Source organism: Falco rusticolus, chromosome 5 (assembly GCF_015220075.1).
Source record: "Falco rusticolus isolate bFalRus1 chromosome 5, bFalRus1.pri, whole genome shotgun sequence".
In the NCBI taxonomy this organism is placed as follows: Eukaryota; Metazoa; Chordata; class Aves; order Falconiformes; family Falconidae; genus Falco; species Falco rusticolus.
This window is the reverse complement of record NC_051191.1, coordinates 86,679,418-86,695,780: the sequence shown is the minus strand read 5'-3', so window position 1 is coordinate 86,695,780 and position 16,363 is coordinate 86,679,418. Positions and strand designations below refer to the sequence as shown.

The 16,363-nt window shown below is 52.0% G+C and overlaps 1 protein-coding gene across 6 annotated transcripts in view; it reads left to right on the top strand.

Moving 5' to 3' along the window:
- Positions 1-12,568, top strand: part of LOC119149024 (limbic system associated membrane protein) — a 1,019,865-nt gene extending 1,007,297 nt beyond the window's left edge. For all 6 annotated transcript variants that reach the window (XM_037389846.1, XM_037389847.1, XM_037389844.1 and 3 more), the window contains one exon: positions 5,157-12,568. In XM_037389846.1, coding sequence (XP_037245743.1) covers positions 5,157-5,254 — 98 coding nt within the window. In that variant the 3' untranslated portion in view covers positions 5,255-12,568. The remainder of the gene's footprint in view (positions 1-5,156) is intronic.
- The last annotated feature ends 3,795 nt before the right edge of the window (positions 12,569-16,363 follow it).

The window sequence follows — 16,363 nt, the reverse complement described above, 5'->3', positions numbered from 1 at the left end:
ATAAATTCATTCAAGATGTGTGAAGTCTGCAGGGACATTCTTCCCAAGGGTGTTGAAGGCAGATAGTTTTGTGTAGCTGTTTACCTCTTTTTTTTGCAAGACTAAATCTCTGGACTGTTGCAAGGCTCTGAGCCAAAGCTTCAGAGCAGAGAAATGTTCTGAGGGACAGTCACTGGCTTCCTGGTGGGTTATTTGTGATTAAAATAAAAATTCTTTCCTTCCTCAAGCCATGCTGTCAGGCACAGCAGAAGTATTTTGGCTGCTGGTATTCCACGTAAAAACTATAAAATCAGCTGAAGGCAAACACCCAGCATAGGATCGTTCCACCTGCCCTGTTGATGCTTCTAAAGTGCTATGCAGACAGGGCCTTATAATGGAAAGGTCGGGCAACCTTAGCAGTAGTGGGTGCCACTGGCTCTGTGTATGAGGCTGGTGAAGCTCTTGCAGCACCGCCTGAGCAGTGCACTGCACATGAGAGCGTGCAACGAGCCTTCCACTTCACCCTGCATGGAAGTGTTGGCCTTTTGCACCAGGTGCAATCACTGAAACCCCATGCTGAACGGCCTTGCCACCCCTTCCACATCCCCACTCAAAAGTATGGAGATGTTCTGCTGAAAGTGTCAGAAAAGGACCCTTGGTGCCTCTTCTGTGCAAAGCCGGTGCAAGGGGCCGTTACCGCAGGTGGGCAGGAGCAGTGATGTCATGTTGGCAAGGCTCTGGTTTCCCCGTGGTTAAATTTAAGGACACAGCTAGGGTTACCCTGCCTTGGGGAGAGGGATGGGGTGGCATGGGATGGGGTGGGATGGGATGGGATGGGGTGGGGTGGGATGGCATGGCATGGCATGGCATGGGGTGGCATTGGGTGGCATGGGATGGGATGGCATGGCATGGCATGGCGTGGCATGGCATGGCATGGGGGCTGCGCATGATTCCCTTCAGCTCTGGGAGAGCTACAGCTCTAAATCTCAGCCAAGTCTACCTCGTGCCGTGACACCAATATGGATCACACAGGCTGAATGTGTGGCACGAAGAAACCCTTGGAGAGACGGGGTGCAGTGTCCTGTGGGGCTGTTGCAGCACGGTTAGGCAGCATGGCAGGGGTCCACCTGCAGCACTGGGTGTCCAAATGCCTCACTATTTGGAGCAAGGAAGAGAAGTGCAATTGGTTTGTCCTTGCCAATTTTCAGCCTGCTCCTTCTTGATTTGATTAATGTGATCTGACTGGGTCAGCCGTCTGGGGTCTGGGGTCCGTGAAGTGTTTATTTGTGAAATGCTGCCAGATAGTCGTATTAACTCACCGTCATCAGAAACCCAATTTCCTTCCCTGGCTGCGGTGGAAGAGAACCCCCTTCAAAGCTGCTGCACGGTCATGAACTTCGCAGCGCTGCCAAATTGCAGGGGAATGATTAGCCCGGGAGATCAGTTTGCACAGCGAATTCGCAGAGCGCAGGCTCAAGGGTAGGGAAGCGGGAGGCTGCCGAGCCAGCGGCACCCCTTGGCCAGAGCCCCCCCCGTGCCCGCTGCGGGGGTCGCAGCTTGGCTTTCCGCGCCCCCGCAGCGGGCTTTGCGCAGCGCAGCGGTTCGGCTGGGGCGGGGGGAGCGCGGCGGGGTCGCAGCGGGGTTTGCGGGGGCTCTCGCTGCGGCCCCTCCCCGCCATGCTGAACCGGAGGCGGCTCCGGGGCGCGGCAGCGGCCGCCAGGGGGCGGTGGAGACCGCGGCCTCGCCCGCTGCGGCGGTGGCTGCGGGAGGCGGGGCTGGGGGACCTGGGGTAGGGGGCTGCGGGGGGCGGGAGGTCCCGGGGCGGGGGGGCGGACAGACCCGGGAGCCCGCAAGGCTGTGTGCGGCGGGGGGCTGCGCGCCGCGGGGGGCTGGCTGTAGCAGGGGTGCAGGGGCGGTTGCCTGTGTTGTGGCAGGTGCGTGCCTGCCCGTGTGGGTGCATGGCGGGGGGCGAGCACCCCCACGCCTGCGCGCACTTTGCACCTGCGCGGCTGGGTGGGTGTAGCGGCGGCCGGCGTGGGCGCCTTGGAGAGCGGGCGGGTGGTGGGCTGCACGGACGCGACAGGCACGTGCCCTCCTCCCCCCTCCCCCGGGCATCCACGCATGGGTCTGCGGGGGTCTGCGGGGCCGCGGCTCCCACGGTGGGGGCGCACACAGGCACCCGCAGAAGCCTATGTGCACGCGTGGGCTGTCACAGCGGAGCAGGGTGCAATGTGGCCGTACCCAGGCGTGGCTAGGCCAGAAGACTGAATATATGAGTTGAAAACAGTGCTTTCTGCACAAAATCTACTCAGAGATTAATATTTAATTTTTTTCCTCACATTTCCACTCTTTTTTTTATTATTATTATTATTTGAGCAATTAGTACCCCACAAAACCTTTGAGAATATATTCCGAAAATTTTCAAGATTTTGCAATTGAACTATAACCTTCCCCCGTTTTTACAACAGGTATGCCAGTAAATGTGGCGTATGTGGCATGTACTCACTAGCTCTGCTGGCAGACACCGAGGTTACACATAGCACCTGGGGTTATGTGCAGGGGCTGCAGCGACTTTGAGCCACGCTGGGTGCCAGGCCCCCCAGTCACTGGAACACGCTGCCCGGCACCCACACGGCTGCATGTGGGCTGTTGGTGCAGACAAGTGGTGGCATTAGCGTGTGGTGGTGTGTGGAAGATGATCAGGATCACATGTGGGGAGGCTTCTGCCTCACTGACACATGCAGGGTGCTTATCAGGGGAGGACCTATAGCTCACCCCGTTTTTCAGCTGTGGAGATGGGAGTTGTGCCTTGTCAGATATCCTCAAGCTTCTGCACACAAGTTCAAGCAGAGCAGAAGCTGATGTGACCCTCTCCCAAGTCCTTCATCACACCATGCTTTGTGTGTCCTCCCTTCTGCTTAGGTATTGCAAAAGCTTATCTCTTACCATACCATACCATACCATACCATACCATACCATACATCTATCCCCCACCCCCCACCAAGCACACAACCCCCAATCCACGCACTTCCACATTATTTAAGGCAGCAGTACCCCAGCCAAGGCCAAACATACCCCTGCCCCTGCTGTGCTAGGTGTGTATTGGGTGCCACCATAGCAACGTATGCCTTTGCTCTGATTGCATATGCACCCTAGAAAAGTGGCAAGGAGGAGGAGGATTCCCACCTATGTATGTGATATATACATGTCCATGTATGCATTAGACAAACAGTATTTTAGCCAATCAGTAAAAATGCGATGGCTGAAAACTTGTTGTGGGCAATACACCCTCCCTGTTGTGTTCTTGGTTATTTTGCTGGGCCAGAGAAGTCGTGTTTTGGGACTTCTTCACTGCCAACATGGGATGCAAATGGTCCCAAACAGCCTACACCCAATTATCTGATCATGAAAGATGCTTTCTCTGAAATATAGGTCGGGTAAGTGTAGTAGCCGAACTTCAACTTGTTCCTGAGCTCAGAGGGGGAAACAAGTTCCTGTCACCCAAACAAGGAGTGAAAAAACAGTGTTGTAGGATTTATGTGACAAGCCACACAACACGAGGGACTAACCAAAAAAAGCCATAGATGGAATATAAATTTTCCACACAATTCAGCACATACTTACTTAATAATGAAAGAATAGAACTGGGTCACAAACAGCTGATCTAGTAAGCAATGAGCTACATTAGGAAGAAATCTTACAAATGAAAGTGCTACAGGATTTCAGGGACTCTGAGGACACTCTTCTTAGATTTGCTGCCTTATAGTCACCAGCTAGATTTAGTAGTGACTGTGCTGCTGAGCAAGCTTGTGGCACCTGTGCTTCACTCAGCAGAGAGGCTCTTCACCTGGTAAACCGCAGGTTGTGAGAGGGAGTAATTGCACTATGGGGCTCTCCTGAACAGACTCTCCTTTGGGGTTTTTTGGCTCTCCCTGTCATTAGAAATAGCTCTTCTTGGTGGGAAGCATGTCTTCTTTCTTCTGTGGCAGGATCAGTCCCAACATACAGACTTACCTCCAGGTCCACAGCATCTTCCTGCACCCCTTCTGCGTAGAACGCTGCATATACATAAACATGTACCTATGCATACATATGCATGTACCTATGCATACATGTGTAACGTACATGCGTGTGTACATATACATGATTCTGTGATGAGCATGCATTTACAAAACCATAGCCACGTACACCACCCTGCCCCATTGCAAAGAAAAGGCTGCCAAGGCTTGGTATTGCAGGGTGAATTTAAAACAGCATCGCTGCCTTTAAAGCCATCCAGAAAAGGGAGCCCATAAATGAGAGGATGAATGAGAAGATGTCAGGAGTGTTAGCACTTAATATTCCTGGAGCGAGGCTGCATTATTTGTTGCTGCGGCAGAGCGCTCCTCCCTGCCTCCTCCGACAGACCCCCGTGCATGCGCGCACACGCATGCAAGTTCATTTCCCACCCATACGAAAAAAGTCAGCCTCCCTGGCACCCCCGGCACCCCCACCCTGTAGGTGTTGTGCCACAGGGCCATAAACACAACCGCGAAGCCTTCCTTCACCCCGATTAAGAAACAAGTAATTGCGGCACAGCCCCTGGGAGGGGAGGCGTCCACCGGTTGAGCCCATGTTTTATTGATCGGACTGCTGTGATGAATCAGCCCCCGCAGAGCTGGTGTCTGGCTGCAGGCAGGCACTGGTCACTGCGCAGAATTACAACGAGCTGAGCCCTGGCATCCCAGGGCCACCGCCGGGAAGGTGGCGGAACAGGGAGGTGCGAGGCAGGTGGCCGGGCCGTGTGTGTGCTGTGCCAAGGTGTGAGCCGTGCCCCCACACTGGGTGGCCAGCTGCTCCCAGCCGGAGGCACAGAGAGGGATGGGATGGGGTTGGCAGCTGTGGGTAAGCCTTCCCGCGTGCTCCACGACCTGTTTCTCCAGCCTGGGTGTTGCTTGGGGAGAGCCACATGCCATCAGAGCACTGGGCGGGAGGGGAGGATGCTGAGGAGCTGGTGGGCAGGAGCTTGTGGTTGGGCTGGATGGGGGCTCACCTACGTGGGAAGGTGGCTGTGCCCTGCAGCCCCGGCCTCCAGCTGCAGGAGCAGCCCGGGAGCAAAGCGCTGTGTTCCTGTGTTCTTGTCTCGCCCAACCCTGTGTAATCTTGTCCTCTTTTCTCTCCCTTCTCGCACCCTGCAGGACCCGGCACAGGGAGAGTAGACAACGGTTCCATGAGTTTGGCCGTCCCACTGTGGCTGCTGGCAGCATCCCTGCTCTGCCTACTCAGCAAATGTTAATACAAATCAGAATTAAAAATAATAATAATAATAATTAAAAAAAAACCAACACGACAACAACAACACACAAAACAAAATGCGTTATACAGGAGACAGAGCGAAGAGAGGGGAGAGAGAAAAAAGAGGGGGGGGGGAGAGAGAGAGGACTGTTTCTTTCACAACTTTTGTGTGTTCAGGAGCGAAGAGAGGGGAGAGGAAAAATTACAGCAAAGACGACTCAGCAACATTTAATCCAAAACCTGACAAGCCGGCTGTCAAGTCACAACCATCTAGGAGGCAACACGAAGCAAGGAAGAGAATGGGGCACCAGCAAGGATCGTGTCGCCGGAGGATGCTGCAATATAAACAATCCAACAAAACCACAAAGCCAATCAAACAGAAGATCCCTTTTCTTTTCTCTCCTCCTTCCTCTTTTCCATACTCCCTCACCTTCCTTCCTTCCTTCCTCCTCTTTCTTTCTTTTGCAGAAAGAGGTCTTTGCTTCGGTGTCTATAGCCACTTAACTTTTTGGATGCCCTGGGTCATTTTTGTGAGCCAGTGCTCAGCCAGTTCATACTTTTGAAAACAAATCAAAAAAAAAAAAAAAAAAAAAAAAGCCACAAACCAGAGCAAGTCACCTGAAGCTCTCTGCGCACTGGTGTCCTGTGGAGAACCCATTCCTCTCTTTACCCTGCACTCCTGTGCACCCAGCCCTTTGCTAAACACCTATCCTGTCCCCTCCTTCATGCAACCACACTCACTGGCCTGAACTAAGCTGTGTCAACTCTACTGAAAACATAATTTTCTTTTTTTTGATCCTCTTCCTCTCCCCCCTCAATTCGACCAGGTGTCTTTCTCTTTCTCCCGTGTATGCCTGTGTGCGTGCGTGCATGCGTGTATGTGTGGCTCTCGCTCCGTCTTCTCTCTCTTCTGTCTTTCTCTTGCTCTCTCTAAGCATGCAAAAGGAACAGTCCATGTGTACATATGCTCATCCTGCTGTAGATAATGTCCTGCCTTGTAAGTGTGAGACGATGCTGAGAGATCACTCAGGCAGAGAAGAGGGGTGAGGAGAGAAGGGCAGATGCAACACAGGTTCCCATGGTGTCCCCTCTCCGGAGTCCTCACTGGCTTTTTGACTCCTGGCCACCTTGCTTGCAAGAGTCAGTCTGCACCCTTGTTTAGCCTGTTTTTTCTCTCCCACCTGCAACCTGTCTGGCTCTCAGCCTTCAAGTACCAGCATAGCAGCCCCTGCTACGCATGAGTGCTTGCACACGCGCATGGGGGTGTGCACACATGTGCATTTGTCCAAATAAGCAGAAGAAACCAGGACTGGCTTGGAGCACTGCGGAGTGCAGAGCGCAGCCACCCCCTCCTCCAGGGGAGGGGAGGCTGGGCCGGTGGGACGGGAGTGATGACACCTTGGACATCACCAAGCAGCCATTCCTGTAGGTATAGTGTGTGTGTAGGAACAATGCCTCAATGTGAAAACCACAATCTGGTCATTCCTAACCATTTTGGTAGTCATGCAAAAATAGAGCCAATACCCTTTTTTTGTTGTTGTTCTTACTGTCCTCCCTGTTATAAAAGGAAACATACGCTATGTAGGGGTGAGTGTGCGTGTGCGTGTGCGTGTGTGTGTACTGTACACCACTGTTACTACAAAGCTCACTTTGCAAATTCCACATTTGAAACAAATTGGGGGTTATATCCAGGACCTGTGAATGTAAGAAGAAAAACAAATGTCAGGTCCAAAATCCTGGGCTTATAAAGAAGGAGCTTAAAGTGGTGCAGCAAAGAAGTAGGCAGCACAATTCCCCTCACTCTTCTCTTTTCTCATCTGAAGGGTGCTGGTCTTGCTGGAGAGGGCTGTCACTTGCCATCACCCTTCCCATGGCTGAATCACATGCAAGGGTGACAACCGGAGATGCTCCAGTGGCTCCTGAGTGAGGAGAAGGAGAGGGAGAGAACAAGCTGTCAGAAACAGGGCTAAGAAAATGCTGGGTGGTGGCTGGGAATTGCCACACCAGCAACAGGACAGCTGCAAGAGCCAAAACAATGGGAGAGGGGACACCAACAGTCATACCTTCCAGTGGCTGCAGTGTATGTGTGCAGGCAGGGGCAGCGGGGAGAAGGCTACTGTGTTTTCTGGCTGGTCATAAGCCCTAGCATCTACAGCAGGAAAGATAAAACAGGGTTTATCAGGTAGCTGCATGGGGTTTTTTTTGGAGGGTGAGGGATTTGCAGGGAGGAACTTGAGTTGGCCCACACAAATCGAGTGACCATCCCATGACGGTACAGTGTTCTACAGGTGCTTGGCACCGCTGAGCTTTCAAGAACCAGCAAGCTTGCTTTTCTCTTTGCCCCGTAAGTTGGTGCAGTAGCAGCAGAACTGGCAGCTGTGCTTGCACGCTGTCAAAGGCAAGGGGGAAACAGGGCTTGTAGTCCGGGGAGGGGGGGGGGGGGGGGATACCCACTGGGTGGTCCCCTGCCAGGAAGGAAAGTGGGGATTGCTGTCTATGAACATCTTGCCATCTTTGCACGGCTGGGGCACGCTCCACCAAGGCCTCTCCCTGCTGCTCAGTGTGGCGCTTTCACCTTGCACTGCGGCACTGGCGCCTGCCTCTCTGCTGAGCTCAGCAGTTTCATGCAGCAGCAGGCACACAGCAGTTAAGCAGTCAGTCAAGGGCTCCTCACAGGCAGCCAGAATGAGCAAGGAAATTTTAAGAGACACAAGAGGCTGAAGTTTGGGAGATGGCAGGCTTGCTATAGAGCTGCTGTGGGTTTGGATGGTGGTAAATTATGCTCCCCCCACTCCTCCAGGTCCCAAAGCCATAGCTGGGGTGCTCGTGGCTTAGTGCAAGAGGGGAGAGCTGGGCAAATGGGGCTTGAAATCTGCCCAAGGCATCCAGGGATGGCTCCCCCGTTCCAAGATAGGGTGGTCGGTGATGGGACTTGTGCAGCTCCTTTGGGGACCGGTGTGCTGAGGCCCAGGAAAAAAGTGCCCTGTATGCTCCAGAGCATCCAGACACCCCAGCCCTTGTGCCTACCTCTCGGGAGGGTCATGTCATTTGGTGATTTAGTAATAACTCCAGGTTTTCTGCTGCATTAGGGCTCCTCATGCCCCTGATACAGCCGTGAGCTGATGCTGGTCCCAGAAACCAGGGCCGGGAGCTCCACCCTCTACAGCACACTGGCACGAGGGAAAACACCACATCACTGGCATTTCTTATTCTCGGGGCTGTACCTACACCTGGATTCATTGTCACGGGCTTGTTGTGAGCAGGTGGGCAGCCTGCAGTGACTTGCTGTCACAGGTTATTCCTGAAAGCTGGGTCAAGCCCACCACTTTCTTTAGGTTGAGGCTTGTCTTTGATGCCAGCCTGGTTGCTATGGTAAGGTCTGTCCCATGCGTTGTCCTCTGCATGCATTTTTGTCGCTGTGGGGTCACTCCTAGGCACTGGGTTCACACACATCAGAGCCCTATGGTGTGGTGGTGGTCACAAGTCCCAGCACCTCATTGTCTTACATCTTTTTTGCTTTGAAGGAGTTTTGAGGGGATATTTTTTTAGCTGTCAAGGCACAGAGGCTTATGGTTAAAGGGAAATATATCACTAAAACCAGGACACCCATTTTTTTATTTTTTTTTTTTTAGCCATCTGCCTATTAGCTAGAGGAAAGAGTCACAACACCAGTGCTGGGGTCTGGTCTTGCCTGCAGGACCTGGGGAGGTCTGTGCTTACATCGTGTGGTTGTGAAACAGGGTTAAAGCCAGATGTTTGCAGACCTGTCTGAGAAAAGGCACAAGTACCAAGTATGCCTGTGATCTGCAGCAGCACTGGGAGCCCCATTCCTGGCAATGTCTGTTTCTAGCAGGGCTGGGGGTGTCACGGGGAGGCTGGAGCTTGATTTACTCCGAGAAGCTAATCCTGCAAGCCGCTGCATGCATCAAAGGATGCTGTGAACATCCCCATTTCTCCTGAACCCAAGCAGGGATCGCTCAAAGCATGTGTCAAGAGGAGAGCCCAGACAAGCATAGGCGACACAGGCAAGATAAAATGCTTTCCCCATTCTCTTTCTCCCCTCTGCCCTTTGACAGAGATGCTGCAAAGGGTTTTCTCGTGTCTCAGGCCCTTTTCTCCGAAGCTGTTTCTCCTCCTCGCCTCTACTCCACCAGTTCATGTTGCTGTCTTGCCCATCCCCTCCTGAAAAGCTGCGCTCTTGCTTCCTTCCTGCTGCCTCTCAGCTGGTTGGGGACTGGGGGAGACTGGAGTTTGGAATGGGACACCAGTTCCTTGAGCTTGTCAGTGTAATTGTGTTTGATTGATGGAGATTTAACATTTAGTGTTATAAAAAGAAAAGAACAAAATGGAAAAAAAATAAGAAAAAAAAATTGTATTTCTTCTACTGGTTTGTAAATATTACAAGAGTTACATGAGATGTCTGGTAATGTCCAAGCAGAGGAACAAAGACTTAGATTTAATATATGGCCCCATACTTGCTAGCAGATTTCTAACCCTTTTCAGATGACCGAGAGGAGGAGTGAAGGCAAGTCTTTCCGAGAGGAACCGGACAGGGGAAATGCAGCCACCCTGAGCCACATGAACTCCATGCATGGCTGTATCATGTTGCTTGGGGCATGTGTCTGGTCAGATGGAAAACGAAGCAGACGCCTGTCTCTGAACGGCTGGGAAGGGCGACGTGGGATGCTCCAGCCGACACCTGTATCTTGGCTGTTGTGTTCATTTTTGTTTGTTTGCAGCCCCGCAGCTTGCGGGTATGTTGCTCAGTGATGCAGTCCCCTCCTCCTCCCTTCCCACTTTCTTCACCAGTGAAGTTGTGTCGCCCCATGCTAGCACCGAGTGCATGTTAACGTGCCATTCATGAAGATTTCATTGGTGACATGCATTGTGTCGAGAGTTAGTCTTTGTCTGCACACCTTTCTCATGCCACTGACTGTTCACCGCTTGGGCAGATCTCTTGTGTACTGCTGCTTGCCCCACTTTTGGTCAAAGTATATTCAAGCCCCACCAGCTCTTCTTAGCTCCAGGTGCATTCAGACCATGCCCCTAAGCCACCTGTCTGAGCAACCCCACTTTGAAAGTCCAAGCACACAGCATGGACAAAGTCGCCATCAATAGCCACATGGTCTCCAGGCTGAGTGGAAGCTGCACATCTCGAAGGAATTTGGGGGAGCAACAGCAAGTTCTGATGGTTCAAGAGCATTTGGGTAGGAGGATCTGGGAAGTCGGAGGAACTACTTTAGAGTCCTTCACAATCCTGCCACCAGCTAATGTTTCAGCTCGACCTATCTGAATGGTTCACCACTTCTCCCCTTCCTGATGAGGGAGTCTATGGGCACAGGGAAACAGCTCTTCTCCTTCCAACCCCTCTCACACCTCTGCTTCTTCTCCTCCATGCACACTGACCCACAGCCCAAACCATCATGGTGCTTGATGAGATGTAGCAACTGACACCGAGGATGGCTAACCAAGAGAGTCCTCCAGAGGAGATGCTAGAGGAGTGAGCAGTATTCTCTCTCTCTCTCATCTAATGGTGCACAATGTTACTGCTTCTCTGACTCAAATACACAAAACTTCTTGAGTTATGGGTGCCGGGAGCAAATTGTCCCATGGAAAGAGCAGAACCTCAGGCAGGGAAGTGATGGAGAAACTGGATAGTAATTTCCAAGATGTGATGCCAGTGGAAAAGGGTAAGAATGAGTGCTGTCCATCGTCCATGCACAGAACTTCCAGGTTCAGCAGCGAGGAGACTGGCCTCTCAACACTAGCCTTAGAGCGGCTTCATTTCCAGTGGAATGCCCAGAAGAGTTCTTTTTTTAACTGCATGACTCCTGCTGACTAAGAGCTGTGTCACACCATTAAAACCCCTTTCTCTTTTCCTTCTTGTAACTTGCTAGAACGATGTTCAGGCAGCCTCCTACAGCCCCCCTGCCAATTTTTCTTGGTGGTTGGTGGCTCCCATTAGGGCAATGTGTGGTGTGTGTTTGTTGATTCACTCACCGTAACAGGAAAGCAGAAGTCATCTTGGCAAGGATATATCGGCACGGTCCGCTGTATCTCTGTGGCTTAGGGTGTGTGAGGCAAGGAGACCAGCCAAGGCAGGGCTTGGGAAAGAGGAGCAGCTCTCCTAATTAGCCCAGATAGGTACCAAGCAAAGGTCCTTCACTCGTTGCAGGCTCAGGTTAGCTGGTGCCACAGCGATTCAGCCTGTCCTGCAAGCCTTGTAGAGGTGGCCAGGCAGCAGAGGAGGAAGGGGCATTGCAAGTCAGGAGGGCATGACTGCAGCACGGGCGGCAGGGCTGTGTGCTCAGCAGGGCACGGCTAGGGAAGGGGCCAAGACTGCATCCAAGAAAGGCCATTGCCAGGTAGGGCAGGACCTGCCGTCCCTGGTCCCAGTGCATCAGGCACTTGCCTCCTGGCCCCCTAGGGCACACACACCACGCCACAACGGGTCTCGCTGAGTGAGACCGTGATGGCTCTGGCCGTGCCCTGGGAACTGTGGATGTTTCTGTACATAATGTGTGGGCCATGGATGGAGATGAGGAGCAAGACACCCTAGAAGCCAGCCAGTGAGGAGAGCACATGCCAGGTGCGGCTGTCCTCCAGAATTATGCCGTTTACTCCCCATTTCAGCCACGCACAGGCAACACGCACACCTCTGCAACCTCTACTACACACACGCTAGAGTAGTCCTCACGGCTACCATACAGGCGCTCTCCTTTCCCACGCTCTCCACCACGCATGCAGCCAGACACATGCTCCTCCACTTGCTCCCGGCGATGGCTCTGTATGCCCGCACGGCTCCGTGGTGACCTCCCGAGGAAAGCAGGAGAAAGTGTCCGTGTGCCTGCGCCTGTGCGTGTGGGAGCACACGCGTGTGCCAGGAAAGGGAGGAGGGGACAAGAGCAGGAGCCTGCCTCCGCAGTGCCACTGTCACCTCCCCAAATCATTCAACTTTCCCAGCTGGAGCCAAGTTTCATCCTCTAGACCTTGAGAATGAAGGCCAGTCCCTTCTTCTTGATACACGGTGGGGTGGTTAGAACTCTCCTCATTAACAGTGTTATATACATATAAATATATATATATATCTATATCTTTATATATATTTTTCCCCAGCACTGTAGACATGAGCTGAACTTCTCTTTAACGAAACAAGAAAACGGCCATTTTATTTTTTTGCCATTGGTTTGTTTTTGGAACTAGCTCTGTGAAAGAAAAATTTAAAAGCGCAAGTGTGTGTGTAAAAGAACCGATCAAAAAAAACAAAACAACCCAACAAATGAATGAACAAACCCCAGTGATGGAAACAAAAAAAAAAAAAAGAAGCTTTTTATTTTTTCTTTTCTCAATGTATTTAACTTCTGTTATCTCGTTTCTGTTTCTTTACATGTATGAATGCTCTGCTCTTCTGTGATCTTAAAAAATACAAAAAAATACAAAAATTAAATAAACGTGAAAAGGAGGTAATGTTTCTTCAATTCCCCTCCCGTCCTTGCACACGCTGGCTTGTCTTCTCTCTGATCTTGTCTAGTGATGGCTTCTAGGTGACCAGGTGAGGGGCAAGGTGGCGCAGGGCTGCAAGCAGGGCAGGGGCAAGTGGCTTGGGGCTGGGGTGCAGGGTCACCCCTAAAAGACTGGCCTCCGGGGTGCAGTGCCTGGGGGTCAGGGGAGCAGGCTGGCTGTAAATAGGTGCAAACTGGGGCTGCCGCCGGGGATGGGGGGTGTGAAGGCTATCCGCAGCTGGGTGGCAGGGGTGAAACCGCAGTGCCCAGCCCCGAGGCCAAGTGCTTGCCTTCAGCTTTTGCAAATAATCACATTTTTTAAAAAATTAAATAGCATGGTTGTGTGTGTGCGCACGTGTGCGTGCAGGTACAGGTCAGGATCAGGGTTGCAGTCGCAGGAAGGGAAAAGCAAGGAAGCAGGTGGAAGGGATGGGCTGAAGCTGAGCGGCACAGGCAAGCATGGAAGAGGAGCACCAACAGACGAAGCATGATGGTGGAGACAGAAGAGGAGGCCAGTGGGGAAGGAGGCAGGAGATGCTGGCCAAGAAAACAGAGCAGGGCACAGCTCTGGAGAGGCCAGGTTTTATGCCAAGGAGGGAGAGAGGAGGCAAGGGAATGGAGAGGGCCTGGCACTTGGAGTGAGGGCAGCCAGGACAAGGGGGAGAGGGGCAGGGGTCTTGTACCACAGGCATAAGCAGGCATGAAAAGGTTAGCAGAAAGAGAGGAGAGGGGAGGGGGCAGCAGAGCAGCCAAGGCAAGTTTACAAGAAAAAACAGCCAAAGGGATGAAGAAACCAAGAAGCAGGTCCCAGGGAGTCTGGTGAAAGGAGAAAGCGGCACCTGGGATATCTCAGCACGGTAAGTACGAAGGATGAACCCAGGACATCTACAAATCACTCCAACTGTCCAGCATGTAAGTGCCGCCTGGTGTCACAGCCCTGCGACACCTTCCTTGTCCCGGTGGGAGAACCTGTGTTTCCAGGCGGGCCCTGGGGATGCAGCTAAATGTGCTAACGCAGAAGGCAGTGGTGCGGCCAGGTTCCAGCCCCTGGCTGTGCAGCAGGGCTACGGCAGCCCAGGGTGGCAGCCCCGGGGGGGACAAAGCACCTGGGAAAGGCAACCCCAGCACTGGAGAAAGCAGCACGAGGCTGCACGTGGCTGGGCTCAGCTCGCACGGTGGGAGAGCCCGGCTGCAGCTCTGAAAGGAAAGTAGTCTCATCTTTGCACACTGGTGGAGTGTGAAATAAACAGGGGTTCTTATTCCTGGGTCTTCTCTGCCAGGCCTCTGTGCGGTGCCCTCCCTGCCTCTGTTTCACCTTCCACCTTCTCCTCTACAGCCTATCTACAGTGCGCTGGGGCAGAGACGCGAGACCTGCGTACAAACCAGGGGTATATTCTATAAAAAAGACTTACCTAATTTTGTTTCTGAAACATTACACACAGGATAAGGAAAGCCTGGTTCTCAGTAGAGTACAGACTTGTTTCTTAAATTGCATGAAATTAAATAAAACCTGTGCTGTCAGAAACTCAGCCCAAACCGTGCTAAGCAGAGGTACATCAGTAAGCACTAGGTGTGGGCAGGACTGTGAAGATGGACGTGGCTAGCACACCTTTGCGATTCGAGACTGAGAAGAAGTAGTGGATTATGAATCCTCTTCCATTGCCGTCATTCTCTTCCATGGCACTGGGGGAGCCGGAGGGGTTGCGGGGTGGGGGTGGGGCACACGCAGAGCTGGTGGGGGAAGCCCCGGGCTGGGTTATCAGTGTAATGTATAGATATGAAGGTTGGTAATGAGATTTATTGGCCAGTCGCTGAGGTGGAAACAAGCCATGCTTCTGGTGCTGTACATGGATGCCACCAGTGCTACTGGGGCTCCACCTCAAGGTCTGCTCTGAGCACACCTGGGGAAGCTGTCTGTGCCTTTTCACCTCCGCCACCTGAAAGCAGAGACTAAAAAGAAGCAAAACCCTGGCAAGCACAACCTCTCTTTTCATTAACATTTAAAATGGTTATTTTTAATGGTACATTTAACTAACGCTAACTTATCCATGGGAAGAGAATTTGGCTGTTAACACTGGCATCTGCTTAACAAACTGAAGCTTTGCATTTGGTGAGGCGTGAGCATAACACCAATAGTATTACTTCCTAACAGCAGACTCATTAGCATTAATTGCTGCATTTACTACCACAAAGAGCTTTCTGTATCTGTAACAGCAGTTATCAGATGTACCCCATTCTCACTGGAAAAGGTACATAGGAAATTATTAGCAATGATGCAGACCTACCAGTAAATCAGGATCTAAATTCTCGGCACTTACCATAACAGAACTTCCAGAAGAGTAAGAAAAGTAATGAGATGTTCTGGGGACCGTGTTCTTCATCCACCCTAACTGGAGAACTATGTTCAGACACAGATAAATTGAAATTGGAAATTAGTTTAAGGGTTATGGTGCTCAAAGGCCATGAGAAAATTTGTCCTCATAAAAATACCTTGCAATTCAGCCAAGACTGGCTTTTGCTATCCAAAGAAGGCATTGTCAGAATAGGCAAAAATGTTCAGGGAGATAAACTGTGATGGATAAGACACCTGATCAGGTTTGCCACAACTGTACACTGGTTGGCACTATTAAGTGCTGATGTGCCCATTAGCAGCTGGAATCCCAAGGCAGCATATTTGTTTTAGAGTTGGCATCTTTTGATGCTTGGGATGCGAAATAGAGTCAGGATCAAAAGATGCATGCTGTTATGGGAGAGGTTATTTTGCTTTCAGGCCTAGGGATACAGCAGCGCAGAAAGCAAGGATCTTGCACCAAAAAGGCTGCTGGGTACTCCTTGCAACCCATCCCTCTCCATTCCCTGGGCAAGTGAATGTGTGGCAAGTGACCAAGCTGAAATGGCCATGGGGAGAAGCTCTGACTCCAGCTGGGCTTCCCCCATCCTCTCCCACCCAGCCATATGCCATCTCCAAACCCTCATTTTCTCAGTGTCATGCAGGGGAAGAGGAACCACCAGGGATCCTGGCAGAGAAGCAGGAGGTCCCCTTTGACACTGATGGTGGGCGCCCTGCCTCCACCTGGCTGTCTGGCAGCCAGCACCCATCCACTGCCATCCAGCAGGCTCCTGGAGGTGCCAGAGCCTGCAGCAAGGAACAGCATAAGCCAGGTCATATAAGGAGGCAGCTGGGTCTCTGGATATAAGGGTGGGACAACCATCCAATGATGCTGGATGAGGAGCTCTGCCTTAGGGACATACTGCTGACTTTAAGTGGCTTCAGTTGGCCCAAGTCGTGGGAAACAGGCACTGTGTCTTTGGCTCGAGCACCCATGAGCAAGCCTGGAGATGAGACTGTGCATTCTCTCTGCCATGTGGCTTGGGAAGCCTGCTCAAATAAAGGCTGCTAGGCTTGCCTGTGGGTCAATCAACAATTTGTGGAGTGGCCCAAGAACATCTCTGGCCATGGAGAACCTCTCCCAGATCATCTCACTGGCTGCTGACTTTACTGGTTTCCTTAGCAGAACCAAGACAACCCGCTTCCCAGCACCAATGCTTGTGTGCTGGTTGTCTGCCTTGTGAAGGAAGGGGTGGGATCACAGTATTTTTCCATTAAT